General features: G+C 41.8%; 1 protein-coding gene and 1 non-coding gene across 3 annotated transcripts in view; both read right to left on the bottom strand.

Annotated features, from left to right (window-relative positions):
* Positions 1-271: 271 nt before the first annotated feature.
* On the bottom strand, positions 272-353 carry trnas-aga (transfer RNA serine (anticodon AGA)). Its single transcript has one exon. It is a non-coding gene; the product is annotated as a tRNA-Ser (tRNA).
* A 2,235-nt stretch (positions 354-2,588) lies between these two features.
* Positions 2,589-14,973, bottom strand: part of tmeff2a (transmembrane protein with EGF-like and two follistatin-like domains 2a) — a 126,334-nt gene continuing 113,949 nt past the window's right edge. Inside the window, exons 7-10 of one of the 2 annotated variants that reach the window (XM_028591642.1) lie at positions 13,627-13,674; positions 13,263-13,392; positions 9,119-9,277; positions 2,589-3,188 (exon numbers count right to left, since the gene is read on the bottom strand). In XM_028591642.1, the coding sequence (XP_028447443.1) occupies positions 3,092-3,188; positions 9,119-9,277; positions 13,263-13,392; positions 13,627-13,674 (434 nt within the window). In that variant the 3' untranslated portion in view covers positions 2,589-3,091. The remainder of the gene's footprint in view (positions 3,189-9,118; positions 9,278-13,262; positions 13,393-13,626; positions 13,675-14,973) is intronic. The other variant, XM_028591643.1, reaches the window with a different exon arrangement.

Genomic DNA, 14,973 nt, shown 5'->3' with positions numbered 1-14,973 from the left:
GTTTTCATGCTTACACAACACTGCTGTAGTTTGTCACTGAGCCACTTTATTTATAAGATTTTTATTTCTAATGGCTGACGGGTGTGCGTTCAAGATCTTGAGTGAAGTATAAAAGCACATGTCATAACAAACAACCAATGACAGCAAAATATTTCTGTTATAAGTACTTCTTGGGAGATCCTTTTTATATTCCGTTTATTCAGCTACTAAAACGAAGGATCACCTTGTGCATGTGGATTAGTACCGTACGTCTCTCCGCCATGAAAACGAACGTTGCCGGCAGGATTCGAACCTGCGCGGGGAGACCCCAATGGATTTCTAGTCCATCGCCTTAACCACTCGGCCACGACAACCTCATGCCAAAGATCCTGACGCACAGCCTTCACAAAAGTAATAATGATATAATAATTCTGGCAGCAATTCTCACTGAAGGACTTCCTCTAAAGTAGACACACCCATTCATGATCAATCCGCTCCCTTTACCTCTGAAGCCGGAGGTCGGGAGGACCTGCTTGGGGTTCCATCCGCGTTGCGGTGAGCACAGCACCATCTAGTGGCGGCGGACACCTGCTGCTGACTTCCATTCATTGCCTTTTCTCTTTGCACTTCACAGTCATTGGAAAGTAAAAACTCGGCTAAAAACGGTACGACAGCAAGACATTAAAACAATATGACAATAGAAGGCCAATAGGAAATCACGACTATATACTATGATTAAAAAAGTTCATGAATAAGATTTTGATAAACATACTTCCTGTGTGACCAGGAGCATATATAGAGCCAATCGACCTTTTTTTTGATGGCAGACATGTTGACATGTCATAGGAAAAGCACAGGTGTATTCCAAACCATTAATGATGGCTGCATTCCACTTAGGAGAGGTCCTGGTATTGTGCTTGCTGACTCACTGAAATATCTTACTGGGACACTTGATGGAACTGAGCCATTGTTAAGGTTATCAATTTCAGCTGTGCTCTTCCTACTATGACAAGTCAAAATGTCTGCTGTGAAATGATGTGTGTGGATTTAGAAACTGGGTTTGAAACATATTTTCAATAGATACAAAGTCACAATGGTAGAGGTGCTATTCTGATCCTTAACTTACATAAAAATAGCAAAGTAAAAATATTCCATTGAAAGCAATCTCCTGTTGGGTACCTGGAAAGCTCCATTGGTAGAGCAGGTTGTATCAAGGTTTACTCCTCAAAGCAGTGGGCCAGGGTTCAACTCTGACCTATGGTCTTTTGCTGCATGTCATTCCCCTTTCTTGTCTTCTTGCTGCCCTATCAAAGTAAAGGCTAAAAATGGCCAAAAGATTATCTTAAAAAAAAAAAAGTACACTCCTGCATTAAAAATGTTAAAGTACCTAAGGATTGTTAGGTAAATGCAATTAATTTAGACCCATCAGAAGTGAAAGTACTCAATGCAGAACTGGCTCATGTGAATGTTATTTCATTTTGAAATTAATTTAGCTGATGCATTCAAGTGTGAGAATTCTACTGTTGTAGTGGGTCAAGGCGAAGCCACATTTCTCTACTTATACTGTTGGCTAGTTTCATCTATAAAAGCATTGCATTCTGAGAGTTTTATTATCGCATGTATTATGATAAACAATGTTATTTTCAAAGTAACTTGTAACACAGCTGTCAAAGAAATATACACTACCAGTCAAAAGTTTGGGGTCACTTAGACATTTCCATTCCACTCCATTATAGACAGAATACCAGCTGAGATCAGTTACATTGTTTTTTTTAACCAGGGCAGCAGTTTTCAGATGACATTATGTGCTTACATAATTGCCAAAGGGTTCTCGACTGTGAAGTGGCTGATCTTTAATGCAACCATTTAGCCAATGTTCCAAAGGCCCATTCTGTTTACGAATCTGATATCATTTTAAAAGGCTAACTGAGAAAACATTGGAGAACCCTTTTGCAATTATGTAAACACATAATGTCATCTGAAAACTGCTGCCCTGATTAAAAAAACAATGCAACTAATCTCAGCTGGTATTCTGTCTGGAATGGAGTGAAATTTCTAAGTGACTCAGAACTTTTGACCGGTAGTGTAATTCAAGTAGAGCAAAAAGTATATGAAAGTAAGTTAATTCAACCATAATGCAGGTGTTTGGGTTTTCATTTAAGGAGTGACATGACACAAATAAGAATAAAGATGCAGATTATCCCTTTTAAGATGATATATATACAGTATATCTCACGGTATTTCAAACTTCTCTGTATGTTAGAGAACAACATGACTGTGACAATAATTAATACTAACTAGCCACAGTGTTATTTCTCAGTCACTGTAAAATAAGTTTGCTACACCACGAACAAAGAGCGACACAGCAGGTTACATTTCGTGATATAAATTATTTATTTACATTTACAGAAAAATGACCCCATCAAGACAATGTAGTAATAACTATTGGAAATAGAACCCAAGATACAGAAGCTGACGTCATCGTCACAACCGAACAGAGAGCTCTATAATAACATTGTGCCCTCTGTCAAAGGTCTCCTATAACACAAGGTGCAAGGCATCACGTGTAGCCCCGAACCCCCCACCCCCCCACCCCCCACCCAGACACAACAACACACGCCTCATTTAAAGCCCGCTACCCTGATTTGCACTACCCCCGCTTTGCTTTAACCCCTCTAGAAACGACAGACGCCGGCTAGCCCGTCTCTACCGAAGCTCAAACATCTAATACACATTCACACACACACACACACACACACACACTCATACACTCACATTCAGTGTCCTCAATGCCCCCCCCCCAACACCTCGTGGTTAAGTTTTTCAGAAAAACTCCTGGGCAGAAGTGACGAGGTGCAGGGAGACACGTCTTCATCTGGCGGCGGTGGGTGGGGCCTGATGTCACCATTACCCCCCCATGTGTGAGTCTCATCACTGCCGTGCCACCATCCTCCCTGGGCATCCTTACAGTTCATACTGGGGGAGAGAGGGGCAAGGAGTGAAGGGAAGCAGATCCTAATTTTTTCGGGGTTGGGCCTATAAGGGGGGAACATCTGACACCACAGCGCTCCGTAAAGTGGAGAGGGGACTCTGTCCGGGGGGGTGTCTGGGCTCAGATAAGCCGGGTGGAGGCGCGCATGGTGTTCTCCGTACTGAAATGGACATTGTTCTGCTTCTGCCGGTTGATCCGGTTGGTCCGCGGGCACTTCCTGCGCGGGGGAAGAAGAAGGGTAGGGGTTAGCTGTGGCACTTTGCCGCTGTGAAAGCTCATTGTGATGCAATTCTGATATTTCTCCTGCAATTATTTCTCAAGGGATAAGGTTGGAAATATATATATTGTCAACAAATCCTTTGGAAATACCAAAACCAATAATACATTGATTTCTACTTTCCCATCTTGTCTGTATAGCCAAAGCCTGATATATCTTCTTCTCAAAAACCCATCAGTGAGCCACACCATTGCTCTGGGTGATATGTCGCTTAACTACACATGAGCACTGTGTGTGTGTATTTTGGGTGCTGTAAATATTCACTAGTGCACCACATGTGTATTAGTCCACAGCTAAAAACAGTCCCCAAAAACTGTCCAAAATGTACTCTTTTTCAAGCAATGACATAGCTTTGTTTTTCCGAAGTGGGGACACACAATGAAGCCAGCTGTCGTCCCCCCCCCCCCAATCAAATTATGAGGAATTATGCATTCATAGACTAGAAATGTTAAATCTTTGATGTAAATCTTTGTATTGTTAATGCACTGGTCCTTTTAAATATCATGTTTAGTTTTCTTTGATAATGACTTCATACTTTATAATAGATAATGACATCTTTACTAAAAGACAACTGTCCTTTACTGCATTGCAAGTAATTGATGTTCAGTTTGGAACTATAAATAAATACAGATGTTAAATAAATATATAGATTAGCTTCATTAAAAAAAAAAAAAAAAAAAAAAATAGCACAGTTCTTAAGTGTGATTTATGCTTCTGCAGAGGCTCTACCCTCTTTAAGATCTCTTTAAGAGAATAGCAGGGCCAGCGCGTGTGTGTGTGCGTGGGGAGCATGTGGTAGAGCAAGTGAGAGAGTGACGGTTATTAGCTTTGGAGCGAGTACCGACTGTAGAGGTGAGAGAAACTAAGTGTCTCCCCTGTGCTTCTGGAGACGGAACGATGAGTCGGGGAAAACGCAGCGCTACCAGGCCACGGCCGAGCGATGCGCGTCGCTGTGACGTGTAGTTACATTTTTTGAGAGGTGCACGTCAGGCTACGGCGTAGGGTCGGTATCTCCACGTACCTACGTACGTACCCAACTCCGTTGATTTAACGCAGAGGCATACAGTACAGGCCAAAAGTTTGGACACACCTTCTCATTCAATGTGTTTCTTTATTTTCATGACTATTTACATTGTAGATTCTCACTGAAGGCATCAAAACTATGAATGAACACATATGGAATTATGTATTTAACAAAAAAATGTGAAATAATTGAAAACATGTCTTATATTTTAGATTCTTCAAAGTAGCCACCCTTTGCTTTTTTTGATAACTCTGCAAACCCTTGGTGTTCTCTCAATGAGCTTCATGAGGTAGTCACCTGAAATGGTTTTACCTTCACAGGTGTGCTTTGTCAGGGTTAATTAGTGGAATTTTTTTCCCTTATTAATAAAAAAGCAAAGGGTGGCTACTTTGAAGAATCTAAAATATAAGACATGTTTTCAGTTATTTCACACTTTTTTGTTAAGTACATAATTCCATATTTATTCATTCATAGTTTTGATGCCTTCAGTGAGAATCTACAATGTAAATAGTCATGAAAATAAAAAGGAAACGCATTGAATGAGAAGGTGTGTCCAAACTTTTGGCCTGTACTGTACATTGGCTTTTATTTCTCGCAGTCTTCCTTTTAGCCTGCACACGCTCAACAACCTCCCCCATTAAGGCAGGCTAACCTGTGTGTAGCCTGACCCAGAACTCACTGCAACACCACCTCATGCAGCTAACTGCTTTGAAGACAAAGGAATCACTGAAAGTTTTGAGAGACAAACTAAAGCACTGTTAGTTTTGGGAGAATACAGAGTTGTATGGTAACAACGTGATATCTTGCACTGAGTTCCTTTGGAGCAGACCTTTTCCGACAGAATGACAGAATATTATACACAGGTGGCAAAGCATAGAAATGACCTTTCCCACGCCTACCTGTTTGTCCTTTAAGTGAATGGCAAGGCTTTATAATACATGGGAATTACAAAAAATATTCCAATAACATGAACTACAGCTCAGTCTGCCCGACAGAGAAAGGACACTGAGGTGAGTGAGTCACTAGGCACTGAAATGTAAGTGCGTATAAATTCAATCATTCATTTACACATTTGTTCATTCACTAGACTCCACGGTAACAAGTGGACTTTTACAAGGATGCGTATATTTATATTATTTTTTGCTTTAAATGCATGTTGCTGAGCAGCAGGACACATTATTGGTATGGTAGCTGTATTCAGTGTTAGAATTCTCTCTTTCCTTCTTTATCTTCTCCCCTCACCCTCTCATTCTGTCTCTTTACGACTGCTCGCTCTCTCATTTTGTCCCTCCTTCTCCTCCCTCCTTTTGCTCAGAGTAGAGTCTCGGCCAAAACTCTTTTAAAACCTTTTATTAAATGTCATAAATTGCTCAGGTCGGCCGGAGGCAGACAAGCCCCAGGCTATGTGTGTGTGTGTGTGTGTGTGTGTGTGTGTGTGTGTGTGTGTGTGTGTGTGTGTGTGTGTGTGTGTGTTATGTGGGTCTTTACTGTGAATACAAAGTGCGTTTGCTTGCCTACACAGATATCTATGTGTATCTGTGCTTGTACGCATACGCTGAATATTTTCTGATGTGTGTGGGTCCACAGGGGGGTGTGACAAGGTTCTCAAGGTGACATTTCAGCTGTTTCCTCCAGGTTCAGGAGCTCCACAAAATGTATGGAGAATACTGCTGCCAGGTTCATTAGTAAGCTGTGTTTTTGATACATCAATCAAACCAGACGAAACCATTCAGCTAGTTAAATTTCAAGCATGTATTAAAGATATAAAATCCTGGATGACCTATAATTTTCTGATGTTAAACCCTAACAAAACTGAAGTTATTGTACTGGGACCTAAACACCTCAGAACCTCATTATCTAAAGATATAGCTACTCTGGATGGTGTTGTCCTGGCCTCCAGCACTACTGTCAGAAATTTAGGAGTTATTTTTGATCAGGATATATCCTTTAATGCAAATCTAAAACAAACCTCAAGAACAGCCTTTTTTCATCTTCGTAACATTGCCAAAATTAGGAATATCCTGTCTCAAAACGAAGCTGAAAAACTAGTCCATGCATTCGTTACTTCCAGGCTGGACTATTGTAATTCCCTACTGTCAAGTTGCTCAAATAAGTCCCTTAAGACTCTCCAGCTGATCCAGAATGCAGAGGTGTCAAATAACGAAGTACAAATACTTCGTTACCTTACTTAAGTAGAAATTTTGGGTATCTCTACTTTACTGGAGTAATTATTTTACAGCATACTTTTTACTTCTACTCCTTACATTTTCATGCAATTATCTGTACTTTCTACTCCTTACATTTTAAATATAGCCTCGTTACTCCTATTTCAGTTCGGCTTGTTTTCATTCCGGCTCGTCATCGTTAAAAAAAAACACACACAAAAAAACCCTATCCAGATTGCTCCATCCGGAGAGAGTGAATGTGATTGTGGTTGGATGAGAAGTATAAACATAGTCTTTCCGACACCCTATTGGTTTGTACGCGATCCATCAAACCTGCACAGACCCGGTGCTAATACGCCACCGGCGCTTTAACGACCGTTATCTACCGGACCGAATAGCAACGCGGATTTCGGTGCCTTATTTAGGTGCCACTTAAATGACTGCGCTTCTCTCTGATGCTCCGAAAACGGACGTTAGAGGGAACTGAAACATCGCTGCACGGGACGCTAGTTAACACTACAGTTGGCAGCAGCTAACGTTAGCCTACGTTTAGCTAGCAGCAGGAGTAAACACGGTTAAAATGCTGAGAGCTAAACGGTGTAAAGTGTGTCTGTATTTCACTGGAGAGGATTGTAACACCAGACTGTAGCTGCCGTTGTCTGAAAAACACAGAAGAGATGTGTCACCTTTTTCAGCCCTTCTGAGTTTGCAGGTATGATTTTAATATAACATTATTATAGTCATATGATTTTGTCCTAACGTTTTGGGGTTAAGCTGTTGTCCTTAATGGCATTGTTTCGCCCTTACATCAGGGGTCTTCAACGTTTTTTAAACCAAGGACCCCTTTACTTAAAGTGAGATGTAGCAGGGACCCCCTACTACATATTGTATGAAATTAAGTTGCATATTAAACTGGGCCTACAATAACAGTTAGGGCAACCTAAAGCTTTCTTACATACCCTTTTTTCATAAGCTATTAAAATATTAATTGTTGGCATGATTTTATAAATCATATTTTAATGTTACATACTGTATGTGACATACTGTATGTGGCACAGTAAATCTAGGATTAACTGTATCTGTGGGCTGATATTTTAGGGACTACCTTACCTATAGGCCAGTAAGCCTATCATCAGTGGGAATTTATGTTTGCTAATAATATGTTGGAATTATGTTAAGGCATTTTAAGACTCAAAGATAATAAAAAGACTTTACAATAATTTGGAGGGCTCCTGCAATGACTTTGAGGACCCCTTGTTGAAGATCTCTGCCTTACATTACTTTTACTTTTATACTTTAAGTAGTTTTGAAACCAGTCTTTTACACTTTTACTTAAGTAAAAAGCTTGAGTTGATACTCAAACCCTAGTATCTATACTTCTACTTGAGTAATGAATGTGAATACTTTTGACACCTCTGCCAGAATGCTGCAGCGCGTGTTCTCACAAGAACTAAGAAAAGAGATTATATTTCTCCTGTATTAGCTTCTCTGCACTGGCTTCCTGTTGAATCCAGGATTGAGTTTAAAATCCTTCTCTTGACCTACAAAGCTCTAAATGGTCTAGCACCATCATATCTAGAAGAACTCCTAAATACCCTATTGTCCCACTAGAGCACTGCGCTCCCAGAATGCAGAGTTACTGGTGGTACCTAGAGTCTCTAAAAGTAGAATGGGAGCCAGAGCCTTCAGCTATCAGGCTCCTTTCCTATGGAACCAGCTCCCGATCTGGGTTCGGGGGGCAGAAACTGTAATCGCTTTCAAGAATGAACTTAAAACTCTTCTATTTGATAAAGCTTATAGTTAGGGAGTGAGAAGTTGCAGTGTTCACCTAACTGGCCCACCTGCTTCTCTTCATAATTGTTAGATTAATAATACATAACAAAGTAGAGGGAGGCAGGCCAGCCAAGCCCGATCCGGCAGGGGGAGAGTTCTAAGCCCGAAAAAGCTACCTCTCCTTATGACCTGTCTCTCTTAGTTACGCTGTTATAGTTACGCTGTTATAGTTCTAGACTGCCGGGGGACTTCCTTCCTTTGACACACTGAGCTGCTCTCTCCTCTCCCTTTCTATTACTATTACTATTACTATTTGTGTGTATCCAGTCCCAGAAATGCTTGTTACTAATCCTAGCTTCTGGGGAGTTTACTCCCCGGAGTCCTTATGTTTTTTCCCCCAGCGTATTTCCTTGGAGAACGTTGGCACCAAGATCCTGGTTCCAGCTGTCGCCGTGGTCCTGCTGCACTCCCTGCCGAGCTCAGCGGTGCCCTGCAATGTCATGCTGCTTCCTGCTGAACCCTGCAGCTTCCCGCTACATCCAGTCACTGTTCCATTATTAATTTGACTATTATCGCCACTGTTCATCACACCCCCAACCGGCCCGTCAGACACCGCCTACCAAGAGCCTGGGTCTGTCCGAGGTTTCTTCCCAAGAGGGAGTTTTTCCTCGCCACTGTCGCACTGCTTGCTCTTGAGGGAATTACTGTAATTGTTGGAATTGTTGGGGCTTTGTAAATTATAGAGTGTGGTCTAGACCTACTCTATCTGTAAAGTGTCTCGAGATAACCTATGTTATGATTTGATACTATAAATAAAATTTAATTGAATTTAATTGAATTGTTTGAACGTGTGTGTGTGTGTGTGTGTGTGTGTGTGTGTGTGTGTGTGTATATAGGGCATGACTCACCTGGTAATGCAGAGCACCACCACGCAGATGATGACCACCTGGAGTGCTCCAATGATAGAGGCGATGAGGACATAGTGCAGTTTGCCAGAGCCTGGCACGACATAGAGCACGTTGTACTCTTTGATGTCACACTGGGGGCCTCTGAAACCCGAGTGACAGCTGAGAACACACACACGCGCACACACACACACACACCCACACAAAGAGAGAGAGAGTCATTTCTTTGCACTGAGAGACAGGTAAATTATTCCTGTGTTTCTAATTGAGACACCAGTAACCTGTTTGGTAAAGACGTTGTGGTGGAACAAGGCATTTGTGTGTGTGTGTGTGTGTGACAGTGTAGTGTCTGTGCTTATTCTTTGCTGTGACAGTTCAGTTGACATGACTAATACGGCTCGCAGTGAGCAGGGGAAGGAGGGAGAGAGAGGGCGAGTATGCTCACACTAAGCATCTAACTAGTCTCTATGTTAGACCTATGTCACCGGCCTAGGGACTGCACATGAAAAGTAGTTATTTTGACTAATTCTGGCATATTTACATGGTGTTCTTTTTTTTGATACAACAATGTTCATGGCCCCTATCAAATAAACCAATAAAATAAAATCCAAAAATAAAATAAATTCATCATCATTTCTCTTTGTTTTTGGGGCTTCTGTCTACACTAAAGCTGGAATTGTAGTAGTGTGTTCAGATCAGTATTAGCCAGACCCTCCTCCAGCGGGATTTGGAGGAGGGTCTGGCAAAGTGAAACTAATTCCCATAGACCCCTATGTATGACCCCAAACATCTGTATGATTCTTCATGAACAGACCACGGGGAGTCCGACAGCCTAACATTTGTGGTCAGCGAGAGCCAATGCATTGAGCAAGGAGGAAGCATTTTGATGGAAGGTGTAAAAAAAACAAAAAAACATGAGAGATTGTTTAGTCAAAGCTAAAAGTCAGTCACGGTAACAATTAGAGTAGATGAATGTAATGTTTGGCAGTACGTCAGAGTTTACCATGGATGCGTTTACTACTGTTGCCAGGTTGTGTGATTACTACAGTACTGTTGCTTTACTTCCACTCTCTACTTCGTCTCTAATACGTCTTGCTTATTCACCGATTATTTTGTTTGTAAGCCTTCTGGTGTTTCAGAGAACACTGCAACAAACAATGCATCGAGCATACATGTCTCCGTGCAGGGTCGCAGCTCCCACGCCATCTCACGCGCGGGTACAGACAAAGCTTTAAAATGGCCAACTTTACAGCAGAAATAATCATGTTTACAGCATGGCACAAAGAGCAGTTTGGTCTCTATAGCTAATTCCCCCCTTCATGACAAGGCTTGAAGTACTGCATTAGGGGTGTTCCGCTTTGAGTGACAGGTGGCTGCCGCCACAGGAGGCGAGCATCGACTGTAGGCTTCATTCAGCCCGCCTCAGCTCCATCGACGCTACACCTCTTTGCCCATATTTCAATTGGCCGACGTTCAGACACAGATTGTAACAACCGGGGCTACACAAGCTATGGAGACACCACATGGAAACTGAAAGAGCTGGGATTGGCTGTCCTGGGCTGCTTGTGTTTTCTCCTACAAGTTTCTGATGCCAGTGCAGGTTATTGATAGTGAAGACAAACAGTAGTGGCAGTAAAGCTGATGTCCCCTTTAAAATGCTGTCATCAATCATTTGAAATGTACAGTGCAGCCGATTGCACAATACAGCTGTTGTCTTGCTGTATTTATCAGATGACTTTGCAATCATTAAATAGTGATTTGATATGACATCTCAGCACAGCAAGGCTCACAGTTGGAATGGTTAAGTCACAATTGTAACTGGGTTGTATTCAATGCATAACAGATGTTGGCTATGACCAACACTGTTGTTGTTTGCTGACCAACAGAGGATACAGAGGAAGAGATTTAGCTATTTTCATAGTGTTCGTAGTGCGAAAAACCACCTGTAAAAGCTAGTGTGGATGCACATCATCTTCACATGTAATTGGTGTTTTCAGACATAGCCCTTTTAGTATGGACGTAGTCAGAAAGTGACACAAACACACACACACGCGCACACACACACACACACACACACACACACACAAAGAGAATGAGAGAGAGAGACTAATGGAGATGATCTTTGTCCTCAAAGAGGAGCTAAAATGGTCCCTCTTTCTCTCTCCATCTCTTCTTTACGTGCTTTTCCTGTCTCTGGGGAGGTTGTTACCCACCAACACCTGCATATCCTTGTTTGTACCAACACACACACACACACACACACACACACACACACACACACCTCTCCCACAGAGACTACTCTCCGATTACTGCAACCAGTAGGGGGCAGCAGAGACCTTTCACACTACCTCTCTGCTAAGCACTGCTCTGTATGCATAAAAAATGTCTGGCTGGGTGAGCTGGGACGAGTGAGGTTAGAGAGAAAGGAGAGAGATAGAGGGAACGAGAGATACCAAGACCCCCTGGCTGCCACACTATCAGGCCGTAAAAGATGGCAGACCTGAGTGGAACACACATGTATATTCACTGTGTGTGTGTGTGTGTGTGTGTGTGTGTGTGTGTGTGTGTGTGTGTGAGTGTGTGTGGGTGGTGGGATTTAATATCATTCCTTCCTTGTGCCTTTTTTTAAATGCAGTTTGAGCTGCCTGTGTTCAAGTGTATTTTGTGTGCTTATGTGAATAGGTATATGCACTGTTATGTGTACTGTCAGCTGCAGCTGTGAGACTACTTTCTGTAAGTGTGTGTGTGTGTGTGTGTGTGTGTGTGTGTGTGTTCCAAGTTGTAATAAAACTGTAAGTATCTTTAAAGGGGGCGGTTTAGGATTAGGTCTAGAATTAGGACTAGGTCAAGGTTTCGAGTAAGATAAGGCATGTAGTGGTCATATAAAAATATTTTTTTTTGCCACTTGGGAACAACGTAAGAAACTGCAAACTACACTGGCTTATGTCACCATGGCTAATGTGTTAGCAAACAGTTGCCTAGGGACAGTCGTGTTTCTGGTCACCTGTCAAATGTACAGTACAGGCCAAAAGTTTGGACACACCTTCTCATTCAAATGCTTTTCCTTTTTATTTTCATGTATACAGTATTTACATTGTAGATTCTCACTGAAGTCATCAAAACTATGAATGAACACATTATGTGTGAATTATGTACTTAACAAAAATGTGTGAAATAACTGAAAACATGTCTTATATTTTAGATTCTTCAAAGTAGCCACCCTTTGCTGATAATCTACAATGTAAATAGTCATGAAAATAAAGAAACACATTGAATGAGGTGGGTCCAAACTTTTGGCCTGTACTGTACACCTAATATTGTAATATACTCTCCTTTAGCTCCATTTTGGTCTCTCTTTAGCTGCTGAACCCTCCACTGTGTTCATCAGCTAGTAGCTAACTTTGTCTGTCTGCTGTTTAGTGGGGGGTAGGCAGTGCACAATGGGGTCTATCAGAGCTTTTTGTCTGAAAGCCACGCAGATGAGATCAGTGGGGGTGAGTGAAAACTAAAACAATGAGATGAAAGACGCCAAAATGTAGGATTTGTTTAAAGCCATACTACAGTCAAGAGTTAATGTTAAGCCATTGAAGCCGATAATAACTAGGATGAATATAGTTTTATTGATTGTTAAATAAGAATCCATGCACTGTAGCCCATAATTAGCTACTACAAATATAGCCTTATGGCTAGCTATTAAAAACCCATTCAACTCATGAATTAATAATCAATAGTCCCAACTCAATGCATTATGCTATTATTACACATAACGGTATTTAGATAATAGTGTTTGGTTACGTAACTTCATAAAAGGAATTTTCTAAACGTGTCCTCTTACATTGTGGCTTTAACTGTTAAATAGCGTCAGTAAATGCGTGTCCTAGTGGTTAAGATGCAAAGAATGTGCTATGAGTGCGATGTCCTTAGTTGATTGGGGACTTGCGTCATTCCCCTTCTCTCTCTCCTCATTTATTGTCACTTCTTTACTGTCCACCTTTAAATAAAGGGCCAAGATGCCCGAACACATCATCCGCTGTATTAATGTCACTTTGTGTTTGCCCTATCCCTACCCGTCTCTGGTCCTCACAAATATTGTAATACAGTACGTGTGTGTGTGTGTGTGTGTGTGTGTGTGTGTGTGTTTGTATACCTGCAGGAGGGCTGGGCCAGGATACTGGGGAACTGACACTCTCCGTGGACGCAGTAGTTTTTGTAGTGGTCTGGACAGGGGATGTACAGGCCGCGGGCCAGCTCGTTCCTCGGATCCTCTTTTTCCTCTACTGCGTAAACACAAACACACGATCCATAAATAGTGAAAACGCATGAGCTTGTGGCTGCCTGTGAACATACATTACTGTACTGTACAGGAGAGACACAAGAGAGAGGAAGAGATCAATAATTAAAGGGGCAGAAATGGCTGAAGTGAGAGAAAAGACAAATAAGAATTGACTAATGCAGCTTTAAGTGGCAGCGCATCTTATTTGGCAATCCGCCACCGTTACACATGCACTCACCTGTGAGGTCGGTCCGCGCAAAGTGTCCATCTCCGCCTTTGATGTCGCCTGGAAAGGCCAAAAACACATTCAAACTGATCTCAGGTCACTGCAAGCTCTCCTATAGCTCCAGCCTGGTAGATGCTAGATGGTATCCGCTAGACGTGCGCCGTGGCCTGCCTTATTCTGCCTCTGATTGGCTTACCCTGGTATTCTTACCCTAATCCTAACCAATCCCCACTCCTCCCACCTAAACCTAACCCCGTCTGCATGTCTGGCGGATCCGATCTAGCATTTACCTTCCAACCCCCTCCATTATGGGTTACACATTCAAACTGATGCCAGGGCAGGTAGAGAGACTTCAATGTGAATTATCATCTCAACAAAGGGTTCATTTGGCGTGTGCACCTGTCGACTTAATGCGTATTTATGTGAACTATTCTCTTCAAAAGTGAGAAGCCATCTCCCCTGAAGTATTATACTGAACAAAGGGGAGAATGGAGTGGAGGCGGGGAGAAAAGATCACAGGGAATAATGCATTTCTGCTCACCATATTGACTCTGCATTGTATTCCTCTTTTCACAATGGCTAGACAAAATCTCCTTCCAATCATTATTTTATTGCAATTGATTCTTTCAGTGGTCTGTGAATGTGTTCCCTCAAACTATGAGTCTGTGAAAGGATTTCCCAGGTTCATGATGATCATTATTACTTCTCCTTGTTGTTATTTATTTTTCCTATTTATTGGCTTTTCGAAGAGATCTGAACCGTGAGTCCTGTACCTATAACATCCACTTCAAAATATGAATATAAGACTAAATTAATTTTAAGAGGGGAGACACTACAAACTAAACAAGTCTACAGCTACAAAAACACTTTTTTCCCTTTCTTCCTTCTTTGATTTTTGCTAGCTCCACACATCGATGACAACTTGAGGTCTTCATTTTATGAGCATCTGGTGCCACAAAGGCACGAATGAAAAAAAGTTTGGCTTATCACTACTTTTTCTTGTTCTAGATGACTATGAGCTGCAGTAGAAAGCAGGACTATTGCCATAAAAAGAAACATGAAATGTAAGACCGTTTTCCAATAATATGACAAGTGACACATAACATAAAATAAAAGGAAATCGTAGAAACCAGGAATCAACATATCAAAGTGTCACTTTGAATCCTGGCTAACACGAGGGTTACTCTTCCATGCGTCTAAATCCCCCAGACTCTTGACATTAATTTCTCCCTCTCCACTTTCCGTGATTGAAACAGAATGTGTGGAGCCGTGATCAAATCGATCAGGGTGGTCCGCCCCAAAAGGGTGCTAACGTGGGGGAATACAGATTTCTATCTGTGCTCCAGAGCTGGTTAGCCC

Source organism: Perca flavescens, chromosome 11 (genome assembly GCF_004354835.1).
Source record: "Perca flavescens isolate YP-PL-M2 chromosome 11, PFLA_1.0, whole genome shotgun sequence".
NCBI classification, from domain to species: Eukaryota; Metazoa; Chordata; class Actinopteri; order Perciformes; family Percidae; genus Perca; species Perca flavescens.
This window is presented reverse-complemented; position numbering and strand designations above follow the sequence as displayed.